Raw genomic sequence first — 18,486 nt, forward strand, 5'->3', positions numbered from 1 at the left:
GATGCCATACCTGAGGCCTGAACCGCAGCTCGTTCCGTCGTGCGGCGCTCAGTAACTGTCAAGTAACCTAGTGTTTTGCCACATATCCGTGGCCTAGGCAGATCTCCGCGCCACCACGTCCCACTAGGTAATATACAAGGAATAAATAAGAGAAGTATCATTTGAAGCGCCGACAACTATTTCCGGCAAGTCCGCTCCGAGACGCTCGCGGTTGTAAGCGCGAGCTCTCCACCAGACTCTCTCAACTTATCTCTTCTCTCTCTACGTCCATCATGCCTGCTAAAGCTCATCGTCCTGGCGGCCAACTTCGCTCACATGCTCGCTCGACCTCCGGGGGCTCTTCCAAGCTCGGGCTGAACCTGCAGTTCACTCAGAAAGAACCTGTACCCCAACGAGTGGCTGATAAAGCGAAGAAGTCCTCTCACTTTCATCACGAGGTTCGTCCCATTTTATACATCGCCGATCATCCAAAGCAAACACTTACGGAGCGTGTTGATGCTGCACCGCGCACAGCCCGTTGCACGCAACTCCAGCTCCCAGTTTATGCGGACAAACAGCGGCGTTCGTGTACAGCCAAGAGACAACATCCAACCCGCGGCGTTACGGCGCGCACCCACTCCAAATGGCGCAGCGAAGCAGAACGGGTCGAAGCAGAAGGCGGGCTTCTCCATAAACAGTCCGGATGAAGGCGAAGATGACGACGAGTGGATATCCAGCGAGAGCGGCGCAGCAACACCCCTCGACGGCTCGGATCCGGAGACCACCCCCGTCGAAGAGCTCAATCAGCGGCTTATAGCCCTGCCTGCATTTGCACAACCTGCCCAGCCAAATGGTGCCTCTGCTCACGACGCCGTTCACGATGTAGCGACGCCCAAAGCTGCGCCGCCTGCGCTGCCTCGTGTTGACACCGCACGGCCGTCCCAGCAATCGCTCGCTCCAACCACGCGCGATTATGCCATTCAGGAGAGTCCGCCGCAGGAGAACTACTTCTCGGGCCAGATGCAGCCTGATCAGCGCCATCCAGAACCTGCAATAGCGATCTCCACACCCACGCCCCCTGTCAGCAAGGCCCGCTCAGAAACCCACTCTCCCCCGCGCAGGTCCCCTGATAGCGCACCTTACCGACAGTCCATGACTCGCCCCCCTTCCACCCATTCGATTAACAGCAAATTGGATGCACATGCGCTCAGGCCACACCCGCTTATTCGCGGGCACTCATACGGCCAAGGCTTCACGGGAAAGCCCGCGCCTTTAGCGCCTCTTACCACAGTGCTACCGGACTCAGCCTCCGGTCAGATGTCCGCCACGCCTTCGTCTCCCTCCAGCTTGCGTGCGGGCTCTCCAACGAGCATACGGACCACATCAGCCTCACCCATCCTCCCCTCGCCCTCTTCGTCATCACCGGCCCATAGGCAGCTGCGCCGCACATCGACGTCTTCCACACGCTCCACCGCTACTCTCCCTGCACAGCCGTCGATGGCCGACAAGAACGCGAGCCGGGTCACGCACGACCGGCAACGCACCCTCTCCACCATCTCATCGAGTTCTTCGATCGCTGCGCTCACGAACTTCACGCTACGGTCCACGCCATCTCCGCCACGAACCCCTGTACAAATCACGGCGTATTTCTCTCCACCAGAATCTAATTCGACGCTCGATGGCATCCACCCACTTCTCCCGCCACCATACCTCAGCGCGCACCTTACCGTGCTAGCCTATCGCAACCCAGTGTCGGAATCATATGACAGGGTTATCCGGGCGAAGCTGCGCAGGTGATCGCCGCGCCCGATGTGCGGCTTGTAGGAGTCGTTCATGGGATACGGTTAGGTGGATACATGGTGCGTTCTTCTTCGTAGTTGTCACGCTTCTAGATCGTAGCTGACGGTACCCGTGGAGTAGATGGACGGACGTTGTGGTGCTCGATTCGGACTCATACAAGCTCTAGCTTTGCTTTATATCTATCTGTACAGTAATCTGGATCTGCTCTCGAGACTCATGGCAAGCGATATAAGTAATGCAGACTTCTTACTATGGAATGTGGCCACGGCTTATCGTCTGCACCTGAGTCAGGTGTTCTTCAAGATGATGGAAGCCCGAGACTGCTGCGCTGCTCTCGCCACTCGCCATGGCGACATTGACCGCCACGCTCGCAGAACATGGCATCTTCGAGGTTCGCCGGCCAGTGCTCAAGATTAGACAATGTTGAACCTAAGCCCACAAAGGTATCGGCTCCCTTTTCCACGTAAGAGATGGTGATGTACTGAGGTCACAGGTCGCGGGGTTCGCGGCGCTCCGATATCACAAGTTTTGCACCTTCACAAGTCTCGACGTCGGATGGCCGGCCCTTGTCTTCACCGCCCAAGTGCACGATACGATCCAGGCCCCCGGGGCCCCGGTGCACGAATATGGCGAGCACGCCCTCAAGAGTCTAATGTGACGAAGTCCACCCGGCCGCACGGAGATTTCTCGTCAGGACGCCGCTTCTGTATTCAACGCCCCGTCCTCGCCGCGTGGAAGAACGGGTCGCAGCGCCGTTCTTTCGCATTCTCGCACATTCTCCATCACGACACCGCAGGTCCTCTTTCTGGTGCGCTGAGTAGGGCAGCTGTCGGCCTCGGAGGTCGGCGGGCGCGCGACATGCCAGCGATGCTTCGAACACTGCGGCCGGCGCTGGTTCGTGCTTCCTGCGCTCGTCGGACGCCTCATGCTGCCGTTCGTGACTTCGCCGCGCGGTCTTTGGAAGGCTGTCGGACGGGCGTCGCGATATCCCGCCCCGCCCTACTCGCTTCTCGCCCGGTGCGGTACGTGTGGCTGCGGTCAAGGTTGTGCACATGAACCTACCTCGACGCGCGGACCGCACCACGTACCGTACCGTGCTGTTAGGTGCGTCGAGAACTCACCGATAAGTACCTCGCTCTTGGCGAAGCGAACAAGCACCAACAGAGCAGTCGCGATGCGGTTGTTTTTTGCGGTGTTGTCGCCTTGTCGCAATATTGCTAAGTCTCATATGATTATCTATCCACTTAACGGCTAGCTGCTTCTTTGTAGGTCCAAGGTGATGCACACGGGATGCCCTGGCCGCGTCGCGTGGTGTCGCATACCCGGCCACGCCGCACCAGGCGTGCAGTGCGCTCCCAGTGCTGGCCGCCGGTACCTGCAACGTGCGGGAGCGTACAGCACGGCGCAGGTACCATCACCACTCGCCTACAGTCAATAAAGGTACCGGGATCGTGAGTTCATGCCTCGAGACGACAATAACGGCAATCTGACTGCTGAATAGTTTTCATAGAGGTGTGCGTAAACGACTATGATTGAAGACAAATAAAGCAACTACGACAGTTCGCCGTTATCTCGGACCCTCACTCTCCACCCTACCAGCGACTCCAGCACCTTCTCAGTCGCCCGCTATTGTATCGTTCGGCCAAATGTCCCCACCTACCTTCACTACACATGGTCCACCCCGAGGTCTCGGCTCGTGGTACCATGCGCTATGGGATCGATCGAGCGCCAAGTCTTGTGGACGGTGCGCATGCAGTGCCTATACACTTCGTCAAACTGACCAGCTGACCTGTGGTCTTTACCTATCTGACCCTATGTACTCCAGGACCCCAGATGGCATCGTTCTTCGACGTACGTGCGAGATTGGACCGCTACATTCACAGCACTGCTGGGCGCGGCGGTGGCCTTGGCTTCGTCGGACGGCGACTCGACGCCGCTCTCAACTCACGCCATTTATGCTCTTTCGACCGGTCTAGTGTCCCGAGAGACCGCCTCTAGGCACTTCAACCCCTTGTGATATTTCCGGGATCACTGCGACGAGGCAAGTAGCTCTACCACATGACAATGCTAAATCACTCCAGCAGGTTCGTGGTGCACGATAGGTAACCTTTGCAGTCATATTCCAGCGCAATTTGTCACAAGCTCTACCCTGCTGATATTCCTAGGCAACTCCGGTGCGTGTCGGACAACGTTGCAAGCTTGTTGACCTAGTACCTATACCGTAGCAGCAACACCGTGTCGCTCATGCTGCCTGTGATCTAACGAGACCACGCTGCCGTTCAGGCCAGACTAACAACACCGCGTGGTCTCCCCTCGGCGCATCTGTCCAGGAGAGGTCATTGGATTCCGGTTCGACCCCAGCATGCACCCTTGTCGACGCCGTGTCTGAAGACCGGAGGTCTTGTTCGATCACTTGCCCTGCGGAGGGCTCAGAAGGCAGAAGCGTGCCGGCAATACGTCTACTACAGGGTGTTAGTTTGTCCATTATCGACTCATGTTGCCGTACTCATTGAACCGTCTGGACAGGTACAGTTTGCCCTAAGCGCCACACCCCGTAGCAATGGGAGCATCCAGGTGGGATGTTTTTGCCGACTTCGCTACTAATATCTCATACAGGTGCCATAGAGCGACCGCGACCGCAGCGTTCAAGCTTCAACGTTTCAACCCCCAAAAGGTTTTTTAGTCCTGGGTTTGTCGACATCATCGGGGGCCAACATTCATCTCCTCTTTAGGTGACGGTGGTTTGTTATGATTCATCAGATTTATACGGCGCTGCTTCCTGTCGGTAGATTGGATTTCCTCTGCGCATGATGCGAACGAACCTTACGTTGGGATACTGGCGGGTGGTAGCTGGTACGCCCGTCAACTCTACACTGCTACTGACTATGACTCTTTCGTATGGCAGGTCGCAATGGTCTACCATCACCTGTAGTGGCCACTCGTCCTCGTTCGTTCGGAACACGATGAACAGCCGTACGACTTGTACATGCGCCATATCACTCGACGATAAGAACTAGTGAACCTGCAGTACTAGGAAAGCCCTGCACGCAAACCCATCCGACCTCGCGAAGTGGCACACCGATGCAGGTCACATCGTAGTTCAACGATCAAGATGCAGCAACGTAACATGCACCATCCGCGACGCAGGCCCACACATAACTGCAGCTGCTATGAACCCACGTACGCGTACAGGTCACTTCTTTTCAATTCGTATCGTCCATCGTCAGAACCATGCTGATTGCTTTTCCTTCCCCCAAAGCGCGGACAAGTGCCCAAGTCAAACCCATCTATGATGGCCGGTCGTATCGTGACAAGAAATCAAGTATCGTGAGACGTGAACGAAGACCGTGCATGGTGGCAAAACTACGGGCAGGTGACGGCGCCTGGGGTACGTATCGAGTATTGTAGGGTAAGCGTCCATCGTCCGTAACGTGGAGGAGGAAGGGTAGAGTAGACGGCGAGCAGCAGGCCCGGCGCCACCGGGTGGCCAAGCATGCCACGCTCATAGCTCCTGTTGAATGACGAGACTATATCAGAAAGGCTCAAGATTATCACAGCGCGCAGACGTACGATCATGTTGAGGTTACCAGAGAGCAACCTGTTCTCGAGCACACAGCCATCGGGGATGTCGATGCGCTGGCCCTCGTTCGCGACAACGATGACCGTGCCGCGGAGGGTGACGTTGCGCCCGAAGTAGACGTCGCCCGTCACGGTGAGATGGTCGAGCTCGATGATCTTGGGGATCTTCTTGAAGCGCTTCTGGAACTGCTGAATCTTCTTGAAGTGGTCTCCGAGTTTGATGACGGGTGTCGTCTCGAACATGCGCTGCGGGTTGATCACGAGTTGACCGTGCTGCAGCGAGTAGATGTCGCTCTTGATGAGCAGCAGATCGGAGCAGCTCTTGACGGGCAGGAAGCGGCTACGCGGGACGTTGACACCGTGTGCGTTGTTGAAGTGCTTGATCGCGGCACCGGCGGCGGTCTCGAGTTGGATCACGGCCTGACCATCGTCCGTCGTCTTGGGGTTGACGATGATATCGAGTTCCATGCCCTCGGTATCCATGACACGCTTGAGCGCTGTGCAGCAATACAATCAGCGCACATCAAGGATGAGACCGGTACCATACGAACCTCTCAAGTTGATCCACAAGTTGTTGGTGTTGAAGATCTTGAACTTGCGAACTGTTGTGTTGTCAGCACTGCCGCCCACATGCCAAACGCAACATAAATGGAAACATACCAGACTTGAAGTCCTCAATGTGCTCGTTCGGTACCTGGGCAACCTCGAGCAGGCGGATGTGACCCTCGTAGTCAATGAGGGTACCACCCTTGATGTCGGCCTTTGTCTTGTCCGTCACCTCCATGATGAACTCTGACTGCGAGTCAATCATGTGCTGGAGGATGCGCTCGTCGACGCTAAATGGTATATGAGCCTTTGCATGCACCTTTTTAAACATAGCAAACTTACACAGCGCCCAGGTTATCCGAGTTCGACACGAAGAGGTACTCCTTGCCCTCCGAAAGCAGCTGGTCAAGGACGCCCGAGTGGGTCAACGCGTTGTACAAGTCACCGTGGCCAGGGGGGAACCAGTGCTTCTTGTCATCGTCGGCAGTGCGCGGGCAGGGGAGGAGGGTCTCCTTGAAGATACGGGGGTAGCGCGACTGGTTGAAGGTGGTGATGCGCAGCTGCTGGTTGGCATATTTCTTGATGATACGGAGGGTATCCTCGTGGGTGTTGAATGACGTCATGAGGATGAGGGGGACATCGACGCGGTGGGTGGTGTTCAGGTGCTCGATCTGGCGTACGGTGAGGTCGAGGAAGGTCATGTCGTCCTTGACCTCGAGTGCGCTCTTCGCGCCGGTCATGCCTGCGTTCAATCAGCACTGACAGCTCGATGGAAGCAAGATGCAGGTGACGTACCCATGGAGGTTCCGAGACCACCGTTAACCTTGAGCACAGCGAGTTTGCTAAGGTTGGAGGCATCGGCGGTGGGGAGTTTGGAGTAAGGAACAATCTTGTCGTCGGAAGGCGATGCGATGCGTTCCCAGTCACTGTAAGAGGCAGATTCAATATATAGACGCGCGCAGGCGGAAGGCGAAAAACGCGTACAGTTCTTGGCTGCGCGCGCGTTCGGAGAGGTAACGCGTGAAAAGGTAGAAGAACGACTGCATCTCGGTGTCGAAGGCCTGATATTGCCCGATCTCAATCATCTGGACAATTGGTAGGGCAGGGAGTCGGGAACGCACCTTGCGGGTCTCGGGATCCTTGACGGTGTTGACGAGCGCGGAGAGCTCATTGCGCATGGCCTTCGCGGCGACGCCAGTAGTGGCAGTCTTGAAATCGATGTGGGACGCGCCGCGTACGCGGGCGTTGAAGGACTCCGTCCTGGGCATGAGGGAGTCTGCGGGCATGGTACTAGATGATTGATGGGTGGTGAGATGGTGAGCGCAGGAAGCAAGAGGCGCCTGCACGGTGCACTCACGGATGGTTTATATGAATCGGCCTGGTGGTGTTGGTCGAGATGAGGAGGGGGAGGAGAGGAGCGGAGAGGGAGCGGACGGGGGGAGCTCGTGGCCTGTGATGACGTTTATATACGTCCAAGGCAATGTCCGAAACGGGCGAAGGGAGGGATATCGATGCTCTCGCTTTGGACGGGCTGGACGGCGCCGTCTGAATCTCGTCCTCGCGCTCTCTCCAGCTTCGAGTCCGTGTCGTCCGCCGCTCCTGCTCCGACTCGTATCCATCGCGCGATACGGACTCTCCCCGGCTTGGCGAGCTCTCTTCCCGGATGGGCTCGCAGATAGATCGTCGGTGTCGTTCTCGTAAACTCGCCCCATCTTCCACGCACGCGCCCCCCGCCCGCTCTCCTGCTTTGCACAACGTGCTCGGTCCTGCAACCGACGACCGACCCCGCTCGCCGCCTCCAAGTGACAGCCGGCCAATCGACGAAGACGTGCTTGCCTCCGCCAGCGGCCAGACCACGCCCCTGCCCCGCCCCGCCTCCGCAATCGCTGACCAACGTGCGTGCATCCTGCCAGTATTTCCTCTCCCAGTGCCAGAGCGATCAGCACTTTCCGGCCGCGGTTCCGTTCCAGTTTCCCGAGATCCCTCCGTAGACAGCGCAGAAGTCGTGACAGAGCAAAGCAGATGGGTATATAGCGATTTAGCCGATCCAGACAGTAACCAACAGGCGTGCGGGGCGTGCGCAACCCCACCTTATGTACTCCTCCTCTGGTCCTCCCGTCCCGCCGGGCACGCCAGTTTCCGTGGCCGTCGAATATATCGGGCCCTCTAACATCGACTTGTAGATCGGAACTCTAGACCGCTGATGCACCCATCACGCTTGTAGTCGCCCCTTGCCGCCGCATTGTCGGCCTTCTTTCCCCTTATCAGCTAGGCCTGTGCCTTCCTCCTGCCCCTCCCCTTCCCTCTGCGCGCGCACCTGCTCGCTCTTGCCAGTTCTTTCTGAGTTCCTCTTCCTCTTCCAGTCCCAGGGCGTGTGCGCGCCCAAGCGCCGCCATAATGCCCTGCTTCTCAGCGTATCAATCGCGTCATTCACGCCCGCGTCCACGTCGTCGAGATGTCCACGTACGTACTTTACCCCGAAACATACATCACCCGCGCCGTACTTACGCGCCCCCACGCGCGTGCTTCCTCCCTGTTCGCGCCGCGCGCTGGCACTGCTGCGCGCGCGTACACCGCGCTTATATATAAGGTGTCGCATACTCAGGCGGATTACGCTGGCGAGGTGAGTCGCCGCTGAGTGAGCTTTGAAAGTTGAGCGCTGAACGCTGTTCGCAGGTCGCGCTCTCTGTCGTCCCTGTTGTGCCTACCGTCAGCACGCCGGTGGAGAGTGGTGGAGCTGTCTTCTGGTGTCCACTGTCTGCGCGCCCTTCTGGATGCTGTCCAATGTGTCCTGGGCCTGGCTGGTGCACGCCCCTGTGTCCCTGACAGATGCCGGTGCGAGTGTCAGCCCGTCCCAGAAGCATGCAGCGTCTACTTCTATCTCCGGGCTACGAGCGATGTCGCGTTGTTCCCTTGTCCTCGTTGTGGCCCATTGCAGTACACTGACGTGCGCCGCGCGCGCCGGTGCCGTCGCATATGAAGAAGTTTTGTTCCTCGGTGCGTGACAGGGAGGCACGTAGCGCTATCATGGCGGCTCCGGGTGGCAGATAGAATGGCGAGTTTCTGAAAGGTACCGAGGAACATAACATTGCTGCCGTCTACAGATGCAGAAGATGCGAGACCGCATACGGTTTGCAGTAACGACACCGGGGCGTGCGCTGCGAGAGCGGGTGGGCTGACGCACTCGGGCCACGTTTCCCCTGCGAGTCGAAGCACCGGATCTCGACCTCGTTGGGTGGTGACAGAGCCTAGCTTTTGGCGCCCATACAAAACGAAGGATCGGTCGTGCGGTCTGGTGCTATGTCAGCCCACTTGAACGATATAATCTAGGTGCGGTAAGCTCACGCTCATGGGAAGGGAACACGAGAAGCTGACCGATTGCGCTTGCAGATACTTATGACGTTGTGCTCCGTGTCCTTCGCCCGACTTCTAAAACGATACAGCCTCATGCAATAATCCCGCGTGGGTAGCGATGTGAAGTCCGGCAGGCCTACCAGAGCTGCTCCCTCTGGTCCAGCCACAACGGCGCCAGCCCATCTCCCCGTGCTCCGGCAATTACTCAGGAACTACGAGATGTTCTTTGGTCATCACGTCATGCCAAACTGTGTTCGTCGTGTATGATAAGTATGGCTTAGGCACAGACCCTGGTGTATCGGCATCGATCGCCGGAGGTTGCTTCAAGCTGTCAACTTAGCTAGTCAGATCAGTATATTGACTTGGAATCCAGACGGCGACGATAAAGCATCATCACTAGCTACTTAGTGGACCGGTGATCGGGACCCATATGCACCCACAACCTCCACCTCGGCGAAATCCCATTTCAACATCATATGCGAAACTTGCATATTGCTTGCATTGTTGCTCGGAGTCGAAACCATCCAGACTATGATTAGCGCCCAATTTGTCCAAGTAAGACTTAGATCACAACGTCCATGTACCACAACGCCTGACCACACCGGACGCCATAGACTATCCAAACACGGTACACAGACCGGTCTAACGCAGAAAGAAACAAGGGCGGGAACTGCCCGTACGCGTAGTGTTTTCTCGAAATGCCTCAGCAAGTCGAATCCGCCGCAACCACGAGGCTCGCATCCATCTCTTCCGCGTTGCTCTCGCGCAAGGTCCGGGTAGCCGGGTGGTGCGTCGATTCAAGAATGTCGAGAGCTCGTGTTGACCATATGCCCACAGGTTGCTCCATTACGACGCCGACACTTCGATGCTCATGATGCACGACGGCGAAGACGCGCTGCTCGTGGACATCTCGCTGTGCGTTCGGAACGCGTGGCGATCGCCGCGCTGGGTGTTCGAGTCCAAGACGGTCATCATGGTCGTGGGTTACGTCGAGTCTTCCGTCGTAAGCCGTGACTTCTTCCCCGTGTCATTGCCGGGCACTGACGTCGAGCATCACAGGCCGCCCTCCCGCTCCCCGTTCTGTCGGCACATGCGCCACTTGTGAATGTAAATCCCCACCTGGTCCTGCGGGCGATCGTCGCGGAGGAGGCGCGAGACCTCGATATGTCTGTGTGGAATAGCGCGATCGAAGCTCAGGAAGAGACTCTTCAACGGTCGGCCAAGCAAGAGTGATATCCTGGGATCGCATACATACAGCACATACAGCACTCGAGCATACGCAGCGCAGCAAGCCACCTCCAGAGAATTCACCACACCCACCACGCGATCAGTACAAATAACGCGAGCGGCGCCCATGCAACATCCCGTATGTCGAACAAGAAACCCTTCAGAACGCTTCTCTTCCTCCGGCTCTCGTCGTCACCTGCTTTCCCACCCGTCCAGAGAAATGCCTTCAATGGCTCAAGCAGCGCAGATGGAGCAAGTGTCACTCGCAGTCGACGCCCGCTGAAGGGGACAGCGAACGTGCGCGACCAACCTGGCCGCGGGAACTCCTTCGAGCGCCATGCGCTTGGCGGAGGGAGGTCGTAGTCGGGCTCAGCCGCGTCATTAGGGTCCAAGGATGTCCACTCGCTTGACCGCGCGGTGGATGTAGAGTGGCGGGTGCATGAACGTCGGATGTTCGACAAGAGGAGGATCGCCAGACTCAGGACGATGAGCGGGACGTAGATGTTGAGATAGATGCCGAGCTGGTCGGGTAGAAGACACGGCGTGTGCGCGATCGTCTGGGTCTCCGGGAAGGCGGCCGGCGGAATAAGGGAGAGCAGCTGGTAGCCAGGCCGTCGGATGCCCATAGCCATAGAGAACGACTTCACTGTTATCTCGGGTATCGAGGCGGGCGGCGACGGACGCTTCGTATCCACGGATGGAACGGTGTGGACGTATTCGCAGTAATCGTGGTCATCTCCGCTGAGGGTGCGTCAATGGGCCGAGCATGTGGCGGGATGAGATAGAGGAGAACTCACCCGAAGATGATCGCCGGTCGTATGTTCTGCAACAGGAATTGCGACGCCTGGGGAGTGAGCAAATTTTGGTACCCCAATCCTCGGCCCTGGCGAAGAGTGCCGCGCTCGCGTAGGGGGCCACAAGACGTCCCTTCGGGCCGGGACAGCGGGACGTGAGTGAATAAGATGAGGCCGTCGCTTTCGGAAAGATCTGCGTCTAAAGACGATAGCGGGGCGCTTTAGTGTTCTTCGAAATACAGGAAGATGCCATGTTATAAGGTCCGTCGTCGGATGGTGGACTCACTTCGGCCGAACGCTTGCACGAATGCAGTGGTGCTATCTGAATGTGCTGCTGCCCATTCAGAGTACGATGCGCCCGAGGCTGTACGCGCTCGTTCTTCATCAACAAGACTGGGCGCATCTATCAGCAGCACTGTGTGATTGCCCAAAGTGATGCGCTGGTTGAGCGGGCCGAAGGAAGAGAGGTAACGCTCCCGGGCAAGGTCAGAAAACCGATATGAGGGGGACGACACGCCTAACCTAAGATAGGATGAGTAGGTGGTAACGCGTCGAACATACAGGGAATGTACCCTATGTCATGGTTCCCGGGCATGTAATGCATGGCGAGACGCTCATCATGCGCGAAAATGCTCCTGAACCTACGAACGTAGCGACCGTACCTATGGACGTACCGTTAGCTCTGAGCCTCTTTGAAATGCCTACAGATTGCGGAGTTCAAGAATCGCTTGATTACTCACTCATCGTCAGACATGTCCACCCTACCGTTGTCCATCATGTCTCCAAGAAAGACGACTTGCTCAGGACGGCGTCGCAGCACTGCACGCCAGCTCTTCCTGATATTCAAGTCCACGATGAATTGGCTCAGGCGCATAAGCCATGGTGGGCGCTCCGGGTAAGAGCGGTGGTCAAGAATCTGGGGGTCGGCGACCAAAAGAACATGTGTTGGAGGTACGGTGGAGGTGCCCTACAATACGAGGACCATTTCAATGAGTTCTTGCCTGAACACTAGGTATGCGAACGTACAGACGTCGCAAGTGTCTCATCTGGCCACGCACAGCCTGCAGTATGGTGGTAGAAGGTGCCAAGTTCGTACCATGCTACTGAGAGTAGCCATACAAGCCTGAGAAAGTTGACAAGACGTGGCACGGTGCACGAGCGCACGATGACCATGGCGTGCTGACGGTGAGGAGAGGAAGGCAGAGTGGCTTCAAGGTAGCTTAGTACGTCTTACAGCATAGCCAAAGCCCCAGACGGGTGGTACGGTGTCGGCCAGGTATCAGATCACTAGCAGAAGTAGTGTATACAGCAGCAACAACAAGCGTGAGATAGGGAAAAGGTCAGCTCGACGTGGTGGAGGGAGGGAGGTGGCGGGAGCTTATGCTAAGCGCTCCGTCATTGCCTTGCTGCCGATCGCACTAGCGTGGGAATAAACGAAGACTGCGGGGCGCGACGCGTCGGTGTCCCAAAGCGGTAACCCCCGCTTTCTCTTACGCTATCATCCCCGACCACCTCAAATCGCGCATGGCTACAACGCATATATTCGAAGTAAGCGGCAGTTTGAGTTTGGCGCGTAGAACACGCATTTAACGCGCGCAAAACAGTATAGCAAGAGTAGTCGCGCGACGTGCCATGGTCCGCCACCCTGCAGGGGCTCCCCCATAGAGCTTGGAACGCTACGGTACGGACAAGTTACCAGCGGTCGTTACGGAGAGACGGTGGAATGGAGACACTGGTATGTCGATGCCTGACCGCAACGTCAGGCTATTGACTGGTGTACAGGGGATGCGTGACTCCCGACATCCTGTCGAAGCTTGCCTTAACAAAGGTCGAAAGTGTTCCAGGCTTTATGGACCTCTAGTGAGCTTCGCGACTTCCATGCAAGTACTCATGGCGCTCATATAGTTCTTCACAGCCCCGCAGACCAGTCCAAGATCAGACTTGCTGTGGGTCTTCGTCGCGTAGACCCTGAAGACATCCCTACCACTGCCAAAGTCCCTGACCCTGTACTATCTACCCCGGGTCCTAGCCAGAGGAAGCGCAAACTACAGTACGAAGCCTCCTTTGGGGCCTCGCAAGGAACGCCTCCCAGTTCCTCTCAGCCCGCTCTGTCGCAAGCTCCTTCATCGTCCCAACCCCCCTCCTCCCAACCACTTCGCCGTATCTCTGGCTTGCCCGCCGGAATGCCTTACCCGCAGCGAGTAGAAGAAGAGGTCGTGGAAGAAGTTGTGGAAGAGGAGAGCAGGGATGAGCTCTATCTCATGCTCAAGACCAGTATTGTGGGAATACAGTACTACAAAGGTTCGTATTGGTCTTGCTCTGATCATTCTATGTTCACCGTGCTTCAGGTTTGGTTGGGCCGGGCGAACAAGTGCGGCTTGTTCGAGAGCCCCACAATAAGTATGATCGGTTAGTGTGTTCGACAGAATATCAAGTACGCCGGAGAGCTGAGAGTCGGTTATAGGAATGCTATCCAGGTCAAAAACATCGGAGGCACGCAAGTAAGTGCAATTCTGCTCGGTATCTTCTGGGTGGCAAGACTCATCTCGTTTAGGTTGGTCACATACCGCGCACAGTGGCGAGCAAGCTTGCGCCACTCATGGACAGCGGTCTTATAACTGTCGAGGGTGTTATGCACGAAGGCAACCGTATGTGTTACCCTTCACGCTACAAATTCAGGTGTTGACGTTTACTACGCCTCAGTCTCTGGTTTTGCCTATTCATTGTCCATGTATGCATATCCCCTTGCAGGCCAATTAGACATAGTGCTCACATTGCATCTTTACTAGGACGTTGAAGGTTTATGGCCCTGCCGACAAACGTCAAATCCTGGAACCCAAACTAGTGTGGGCAACTCCAGGTCAGCGCGGGTTTCCCAAGCCAGACGCAAGCGGCATGCGCGCCATCCCGGGAGCTCCTACGCCTCGTGCCGCTCCAGCTCCTGCCCGCGCACCTGCGCCTTCTCAAGCAGGCCCGAGCTACTCTCAGGCGCTCTCCGCCCCAGCTGGGGCACCGGGCTATGCTAGTGCAAGCCGTAACGCCGCAGCATCTACCCAGCGTGCCAGGGCCACCGCCGCACAGCAAGAAGCAGTGCGCAAACAACAGGAGGCTCAGCGCAAGCAGCAAGAAGCATACGAGAAGGCTATGGAACTGCGACAGATTCTGAACAACCTGGAGAAGGTTGACGACGAAGGCCGGAGAAGCTCGCTCCTCGATACTCTGTGCTCTGTGGATGATGTACTCAGTTTGCCCGAACACCCGAACCCTCCTGGGGTCAGTACTGGCGATTTGACGGTCAACCTCCTGAAGCATCAGGTAAGCTCAGGCACATAGCAGCTGGAACCGTGGCTGATCGAGAATACAGAGCCAAGCCTTGAAGTGGTGCATCGATCATGAATATCCGGAGCTCCCGAAGGCGGAAACAGACAAACCTGTGCAGTTCTGGCAGCTCCGCAAAGGTGTCAGCGGCAAGGTGCGTCAGCACACACATCTCTATGAACCGACACATTAACGACACTCCTATAGCCCTATTATTTCAACAGTGAGCGCAGGACCATTGTTCTTGAGGAACCTACTTACCCCAGAGCGCAGTTGCTACAAAGACTCCTCAAGAGGCATCTCCCGCACTTGGACGCGGTGCCCTCTGCGCAGACAGCATGGGTTTGGTGAGTGCAACATGCCCGTACACGTAGGTGTGCTATCTAACGGAGTTTACGTTGCCTTCAGGGCAAAACCTTGACTATGATCGCTCTGGTGCTTGCGACGAAGTCTGACACACCACTCGACCACTCGGACTCTACACTCATCGGTCAGTCGCATGCAACATTGTCATACGCCATCTAACGTGAAGGACAGTCGTCCCGCTCTCGGTGATGTCCAACTGGGAGAAACAGATTGAAGACCACGTCAAGCCCAACACGCTGAGTTACTGCGTGTACTACGGAAAGAACCGCTCGCTTACGCCCGCCGAGCTCAAGCGGTATGACGTAGTAATCACTACGTACCAGACCGTCGCACTCGAACATGATCTCGGTGCTTCCTCGAAGGGCGGCGCCCCGGCTGCCAAAAAGCAGAAGGTGGACAACGCCCTATTTGATGTGGCGTGGAAGGTACGTGCGACATATATAAAGGAAGGAGATCAGAGGATGACGATAGATCGATACAGAGGATCATCCTCGACGAGGGCCATATCATCCGCAACCCGAGGACAAAGATGGCTAAGGCGGTTTGCGCGCTTCCTGCTCAGCGGCGTTGGGTCCTCACTGGGACGCCGATCGTGCGTACCTTTTTCAGCTTCCCTCGAAACGCGCTGACGTCGGGATCCCACTAGATCAACTCGCCGAAAGTTTGTTCATATCGTGTAGATCAATCATACGATGTACTCAACGCACATTGCAGGATTTGGGATCCATCCTTACCTTCTTGCGTATCTGTAATCCGCTGGATCAGGAGGACTTCTTCAAGCGTATGTTGCTACGGCCTCTCAAGGACGGCGACCCCGCAGGTGCTGAACTTTTGCGGGTGCGTTCGCATTCTACTCCACGCGGTGCTTGTAAACTTACGAATCTTAAGGCGTTGATGAGCCACATCTGTATCCGGCGGACGAAGGAGGTGAGTACCGAGTCCTTCTGGTGTCGACCATTGCTGACAAGCGTATCGTAGATGCAAGACAAAGACGGGAAACCCCTTGTCCCTTTGCCACCTGTCAGTCATGGCATGCATGCTCGCTGCTTCTGTTTCTGACTGCGATATCAAGGTGGAAATGACCGTTGTTCCGGTCGCGCTCACGCCCAAAGCCAGAGTAAGTAACCTGCGTCTTTCGTACCACTTCAGGGTCACTCATGGCACACAGGAAATGTACGATGCAGTCGAAGAGCTGTCCAAGCAACGTGTGGGCAGCCTACTTGCGCAGCACGGCACTATGCAAGCGGCCGCTGTAAGTGCCTCGACTTCAAGCCATCGTTTACTCATGCGAACCGATATCAGGTGCAATCGAACGTGCTTAGTCTGCTTACTCGGATGCGCCAGCTGGCCCTTCACCCCGGCTTGCTTCCTCCCAACTATCTTCAGCAGCTGGAAGGCAGCGGTGAATCTGACGACAGTGATGCTCCAGCCCCCGTACAGATCACTCCCCAAGAGCGCATTCGTCTGCAGAACCTGCTTGCACAAGGCATCGAGGACTGCGAGGAGTGTCCAGTCTGCTTCGGCGAGCTCAACGAGCCACGGATCACTTTCTGCGGACACATGTTCTGCCTGGCTTGGTGGGTCTATATCGACTCTTTCACGGTCAATAGCTAAGTTCTACGATTCATAGCATAACTGAGGTTATTGCGCGCGATCCCAAGTGCCCAATGGTACGGTGACTGCGACGTAACCTTTCAGTGTGACGGCTGACATGCCATTTTTCTAGGACCGACGACCTCTCGGCGTGGCAAACCTGATTGAGCCGCCGCCCCCTACAGATCTGACTCAAGCCCCGGTCCGTTTCGATGACGATGACGATGAGGAGGACAGCGATCTGCGCAACGGCTCTTCTGCCAAGATCGACCAACTCGTAACGCTGCTCAGGTTGACCCCCGAGACAGACAAGTCCCTCGTATTCTCCCAATTCACCGGATTCCTCGACAAGGTAAGCGGGCCAGAGCTTTTCGTGATGGTCAGTCTCTCATGTTGTATACCTTCCAGATCGCCGAGACACTGGAGAAAGAAGGGTGAGTGTAGGCGTGGGCATTGCTATACGCTTGCTAACCTTAGCATCAACAGTATCCCTTACGTCCGCTTCGACGGCAAGATGTCGGCACGCCGCCGCCAGGAGACTATCGCGAGGTTCTCTGTACCGATCAAAGCCGGTGAAGTCACGACTGCGCCCCCTTTGAGTCAAGTAGCGCAGCTGTCTTCCAGTCAACCCTCCGAGCCCGTACCGTCTCAGCGTTCGACCCGCCGGCGCACCCGTTCTACACAGTCGATCCTTCTGGACGGGTCTCTTGACGATGACAAGGACGACGACTTCATAATGGTTGATCCCTCTAGCGATGACGACGACGATGACCCCTTCATTGACGACGAGAACGTCCCTCCTACCCGCACGCAGGCGGCAAAGAAGGGCAAGGGTAAGGCAAAGGGTGGGGCCAAAGGCAAAGGCAAGAAGACGGCGCGTATGAGCGACCTGGTACCTGAGGAGTTCATGTCTGCCTCAGACACAAGCGATGTCAACCCGCGCGTCATGCTCATCTCGCTGAAGGCGGGTGCTCTGGGCCTGAACCTGACGGTCGCCAACAACGTGTACTTGTGAGTGTCTTACACAGCTGACGGGTGGTCAATCACTGATATCTTCTGGTGCTTATAGGATGGATCCGTACGTCTCGATTGATCATATTGGAAAGTGACTGGTTACTGACTAGACACCGTTAGCTGGTGGCAGGAGGGTATCGAATCGCAGGCTATCGATAGGTGCAATCGGTACGTTATTGATGTATCTCGAGAGCGCACATGTGCTGACTATGTTCTACAGGATTGGTCAGACGAAGCCTGTCCATGTGTACCAACTCATCGCCGAGGACACCGTCGAGTCGAAGGTAACTTTCAAGAGTTCTGTCGGGAGCCGCGGTGGCTCATAGCCATGTACAGGTCATCGAAATCCAAGAGAAGAAGAAAAAGCTTGTGCAAGAGGTGAGAGAAAAATCTCCTTCGCCTCGGCCCCGGCATGCATCAGTCTAACGCCTTTGTCCAGGCCTTCGCAGGAATCAAGAACGCCGAGACCCAACGCCAGAAGAAGGAAGCGCGCCTTCAAGGTCAGTTGAACCTCATGACTAGCCGTCCCAACGAATCTAACTCGACGTCTCTTTACAGAGCTCGTGCACCTGTTTGGTCTGCAAAAGGACGCCCTGGCTCAGAACAACAACGGCAGTGCCGGCGAATCTCAAAATACCCTAGATCAATTCCGAGCCTGAAGCCTGAAGTTCGCTACCCTCGCGCTCGCATTATACCTACTCATCACCTATCAAGCCCACGGCCCGCACTGCTCTAAAATCGGCCTAATGTCTACGATAAGCTTGCTGTATAGACCCCCTATATCATCCCATGCTGTATGTAGATTATCGTAGCTCTCGAGTAAGAACCAGTTCCTCAGTTGTTATGTCTGTGCTCGCGTGCAACTTTGGCCGAAAGAGTAAGATAGTAATCAACAACAACACCCGAGAGGTTTGTC

The 18,486-nt window shown here is 56.3% G+C and overlaps 5 protein-coding genes across 5 annotated transcripts; 3 read left to right on the plus strand and 2 right to left on the minus strand.

Moving 5' to 3' along the window:
• Positions 1 to 272: 272 nt before the first annotated feature.
• Positions 273 to 1,776, plus strand: TRAVEDRAFT_43336 (uncharacterized protein; the record flags this gene model as incomplete). Its single annotated transcript, XM_008035629.1, has 2 exons — positions 273 to 437; positions 514 to 1,776. The coding sequence occupies 2 exons, from the start codon at positions 273 to 275 to the stop codon at positions 1,774 to 1,776; spliced, it is 1,428 nt and encodes a 475-aa protein (XP_008033820.1).
• A 3,505-nt stretch (positions 1,777 to 5,281) lies between these two features.
• Positions 5,282 to 7,190, minus strand: TRAVEDRAFT_43337 (UTP-glucose-1-phosphate uridylyltransferase; the record flags this gene model as incomplete). The annotated part of the gene is made up of 8 exons (XM_008035630.1): positions 5,282 to 5,290; positions 5,350 to 5,855; positions 5,910 to 5,960; positions 6,019 to 6,194; positions 6,247 to 6,646; positions 6,700 to 6,830; positions 6,889 to 6,965; positions 7,026 to 7,190. 8 exons carry the CDS (start codon positions 7,188 to 7,190, stop codon positions 5,282 to 5,284), a joined length of 1,515 nt encoding a protein of 504 aa, XP_008033821.1.
• A 2,766-nt stretch (positions 7,191 to 9,956) lies between these two features.
• TRAVEDRAFT_113942 (uncharacterized protein) lies at positions 9,957 to 10,491 on the plus strand (the record flags this gene model as incomplete). The annotated part of the gene is made up of 3 exons (XM_008036200.1): positions 9,957 to 10,045; positions 10,096 to 10,261; positions 10,318 to 10,491. 3 exons carry the CDS (start codon positions 9,957 to 9,959, stop codon positions 10,489 to 10,491), a joined length of 429 nt encoding a protein of 142 aa, XP_008034391.1.
• TRAVEDRAFT_69187 (uncharacterized protein) lies at positions 10,471 to 12,601 on the minus strand. The gene is made up of 6 exons (XM_008036201.1): positions 12,306 to 12,601; positions 12,020 to 12,246; positions 11,852 to 11,941; positions 11,566 to 11,801; positions 11,283 to 11,478; positions 10,471 to 11,226 (listed from the first exon to the last, which is right to left on the minus strand). Exons 1-6 carry the CDS (start codon positions 12,450 to 12,452, stop codon positions 10,566 to 10,568), a joined length of 1,557 nt encoding a protein of 518 aa, XP_008034392.1. The 5' UTR covers positions 12,453 to 12,601; the 3' UTR covers positions 10,471 to 10,565.
• A 202-nt stretch (positions 12,602 to 12,803) lies between these two features.
• TRAVEDRAFT_56219 (uncharacterized protein) lies at positions 12,804 to 18,348 on the plus strand (the record flags this gene model as incomplete). Its single annotated transcript, XM_008035794.1, has 32 exons — positions 12,804 to 12,827; positions 12,884 to 13,014; positions 13,062 to 13,139; positions 13,195 to 13,580; positions 13,628 to 13,688; positions 13,744 to 13,780; positions 13,834 to 13,927; positions 13,983 to 14,010; positions 14,069 to 14,594; positions 14,644 to 14,751; positions 14,805 to 14,820; positions 14,871 to 14,944; positions 15,006 to 15,087; positions 15,135 to 15,388; positions 15,445 to 15,555; positions 15,610 to 15,624; positions 15,678 to 15,800; positions 15,852 to 15,890; positions 15,942 to 15,983; positions 16,036 to 16,080; positions 16,132 to 16,215; positions 16,266 to 16,540; positions 16,594 to 16,633; positions 16,690 to 16,908; positions 16,965 to 16,990; positions 17,043 to 17,567; positions 17,626 to 17,634; positions 17,691 to 17,738; positions 17,791 to 17,854; positions 17,907 to 17,948; positions 18,010 to 18,070; positions 18,129 to 18,348. The coding sequence occupies 32 exons, from the start codon at positions 12,804 to 12,806 to the stop codon at positions 18,227 to 18,229; spliced, it is 3,768 nt and encodes a 1,255-aa protein (XP_008033985.1). The 3' UTR covers positions 18,230 to 18,348.
• Positions 18,349 to 18,486: the final 138 nt, after the last annotated feature.

This window comes from Trametes versicolor (assembly GCF_000271585.1).
Source record: "Trametes versicolor FP-101664 SS1 unplaced genomic scaffold TRAVEscaffold_2, whole genome shotgun sequence".
In the NCBI taxonomy this organism is placed as follows: domain Eukaryota; kingdom Fungi; phylum Basidiomycota; class Agaricomycetes; order Polyporales; family Polyporaceae; genus Trametes; species Trametes versicolor.

Excerpts from the sequence above, each read along its gene's own strand:
- TRAVEDRAFT_69187 (XM_008036201.1), bottom strand. The coding sequence starts at position 12,452 with ATGGTCATCGTGCGCTCGTGCACCGTGCCACGTCTTGTCAACTTTCTC. Across the intron at positions 12,247-12,305 it reads ATGAGACACTTGCGACGTCT|GGCACCTCCACCGTACCTCC; the intron begins GTACGTTCGCAT and ends CTCGTATTGTAG. Across the intron at positions 11,227-11,282 it reads CGACCGGCGATCATCTTCGG|CGGAGATGACCACGATTACT; the intron begins GTGAGTTCTCCT and ends ACGCACCCTCAG.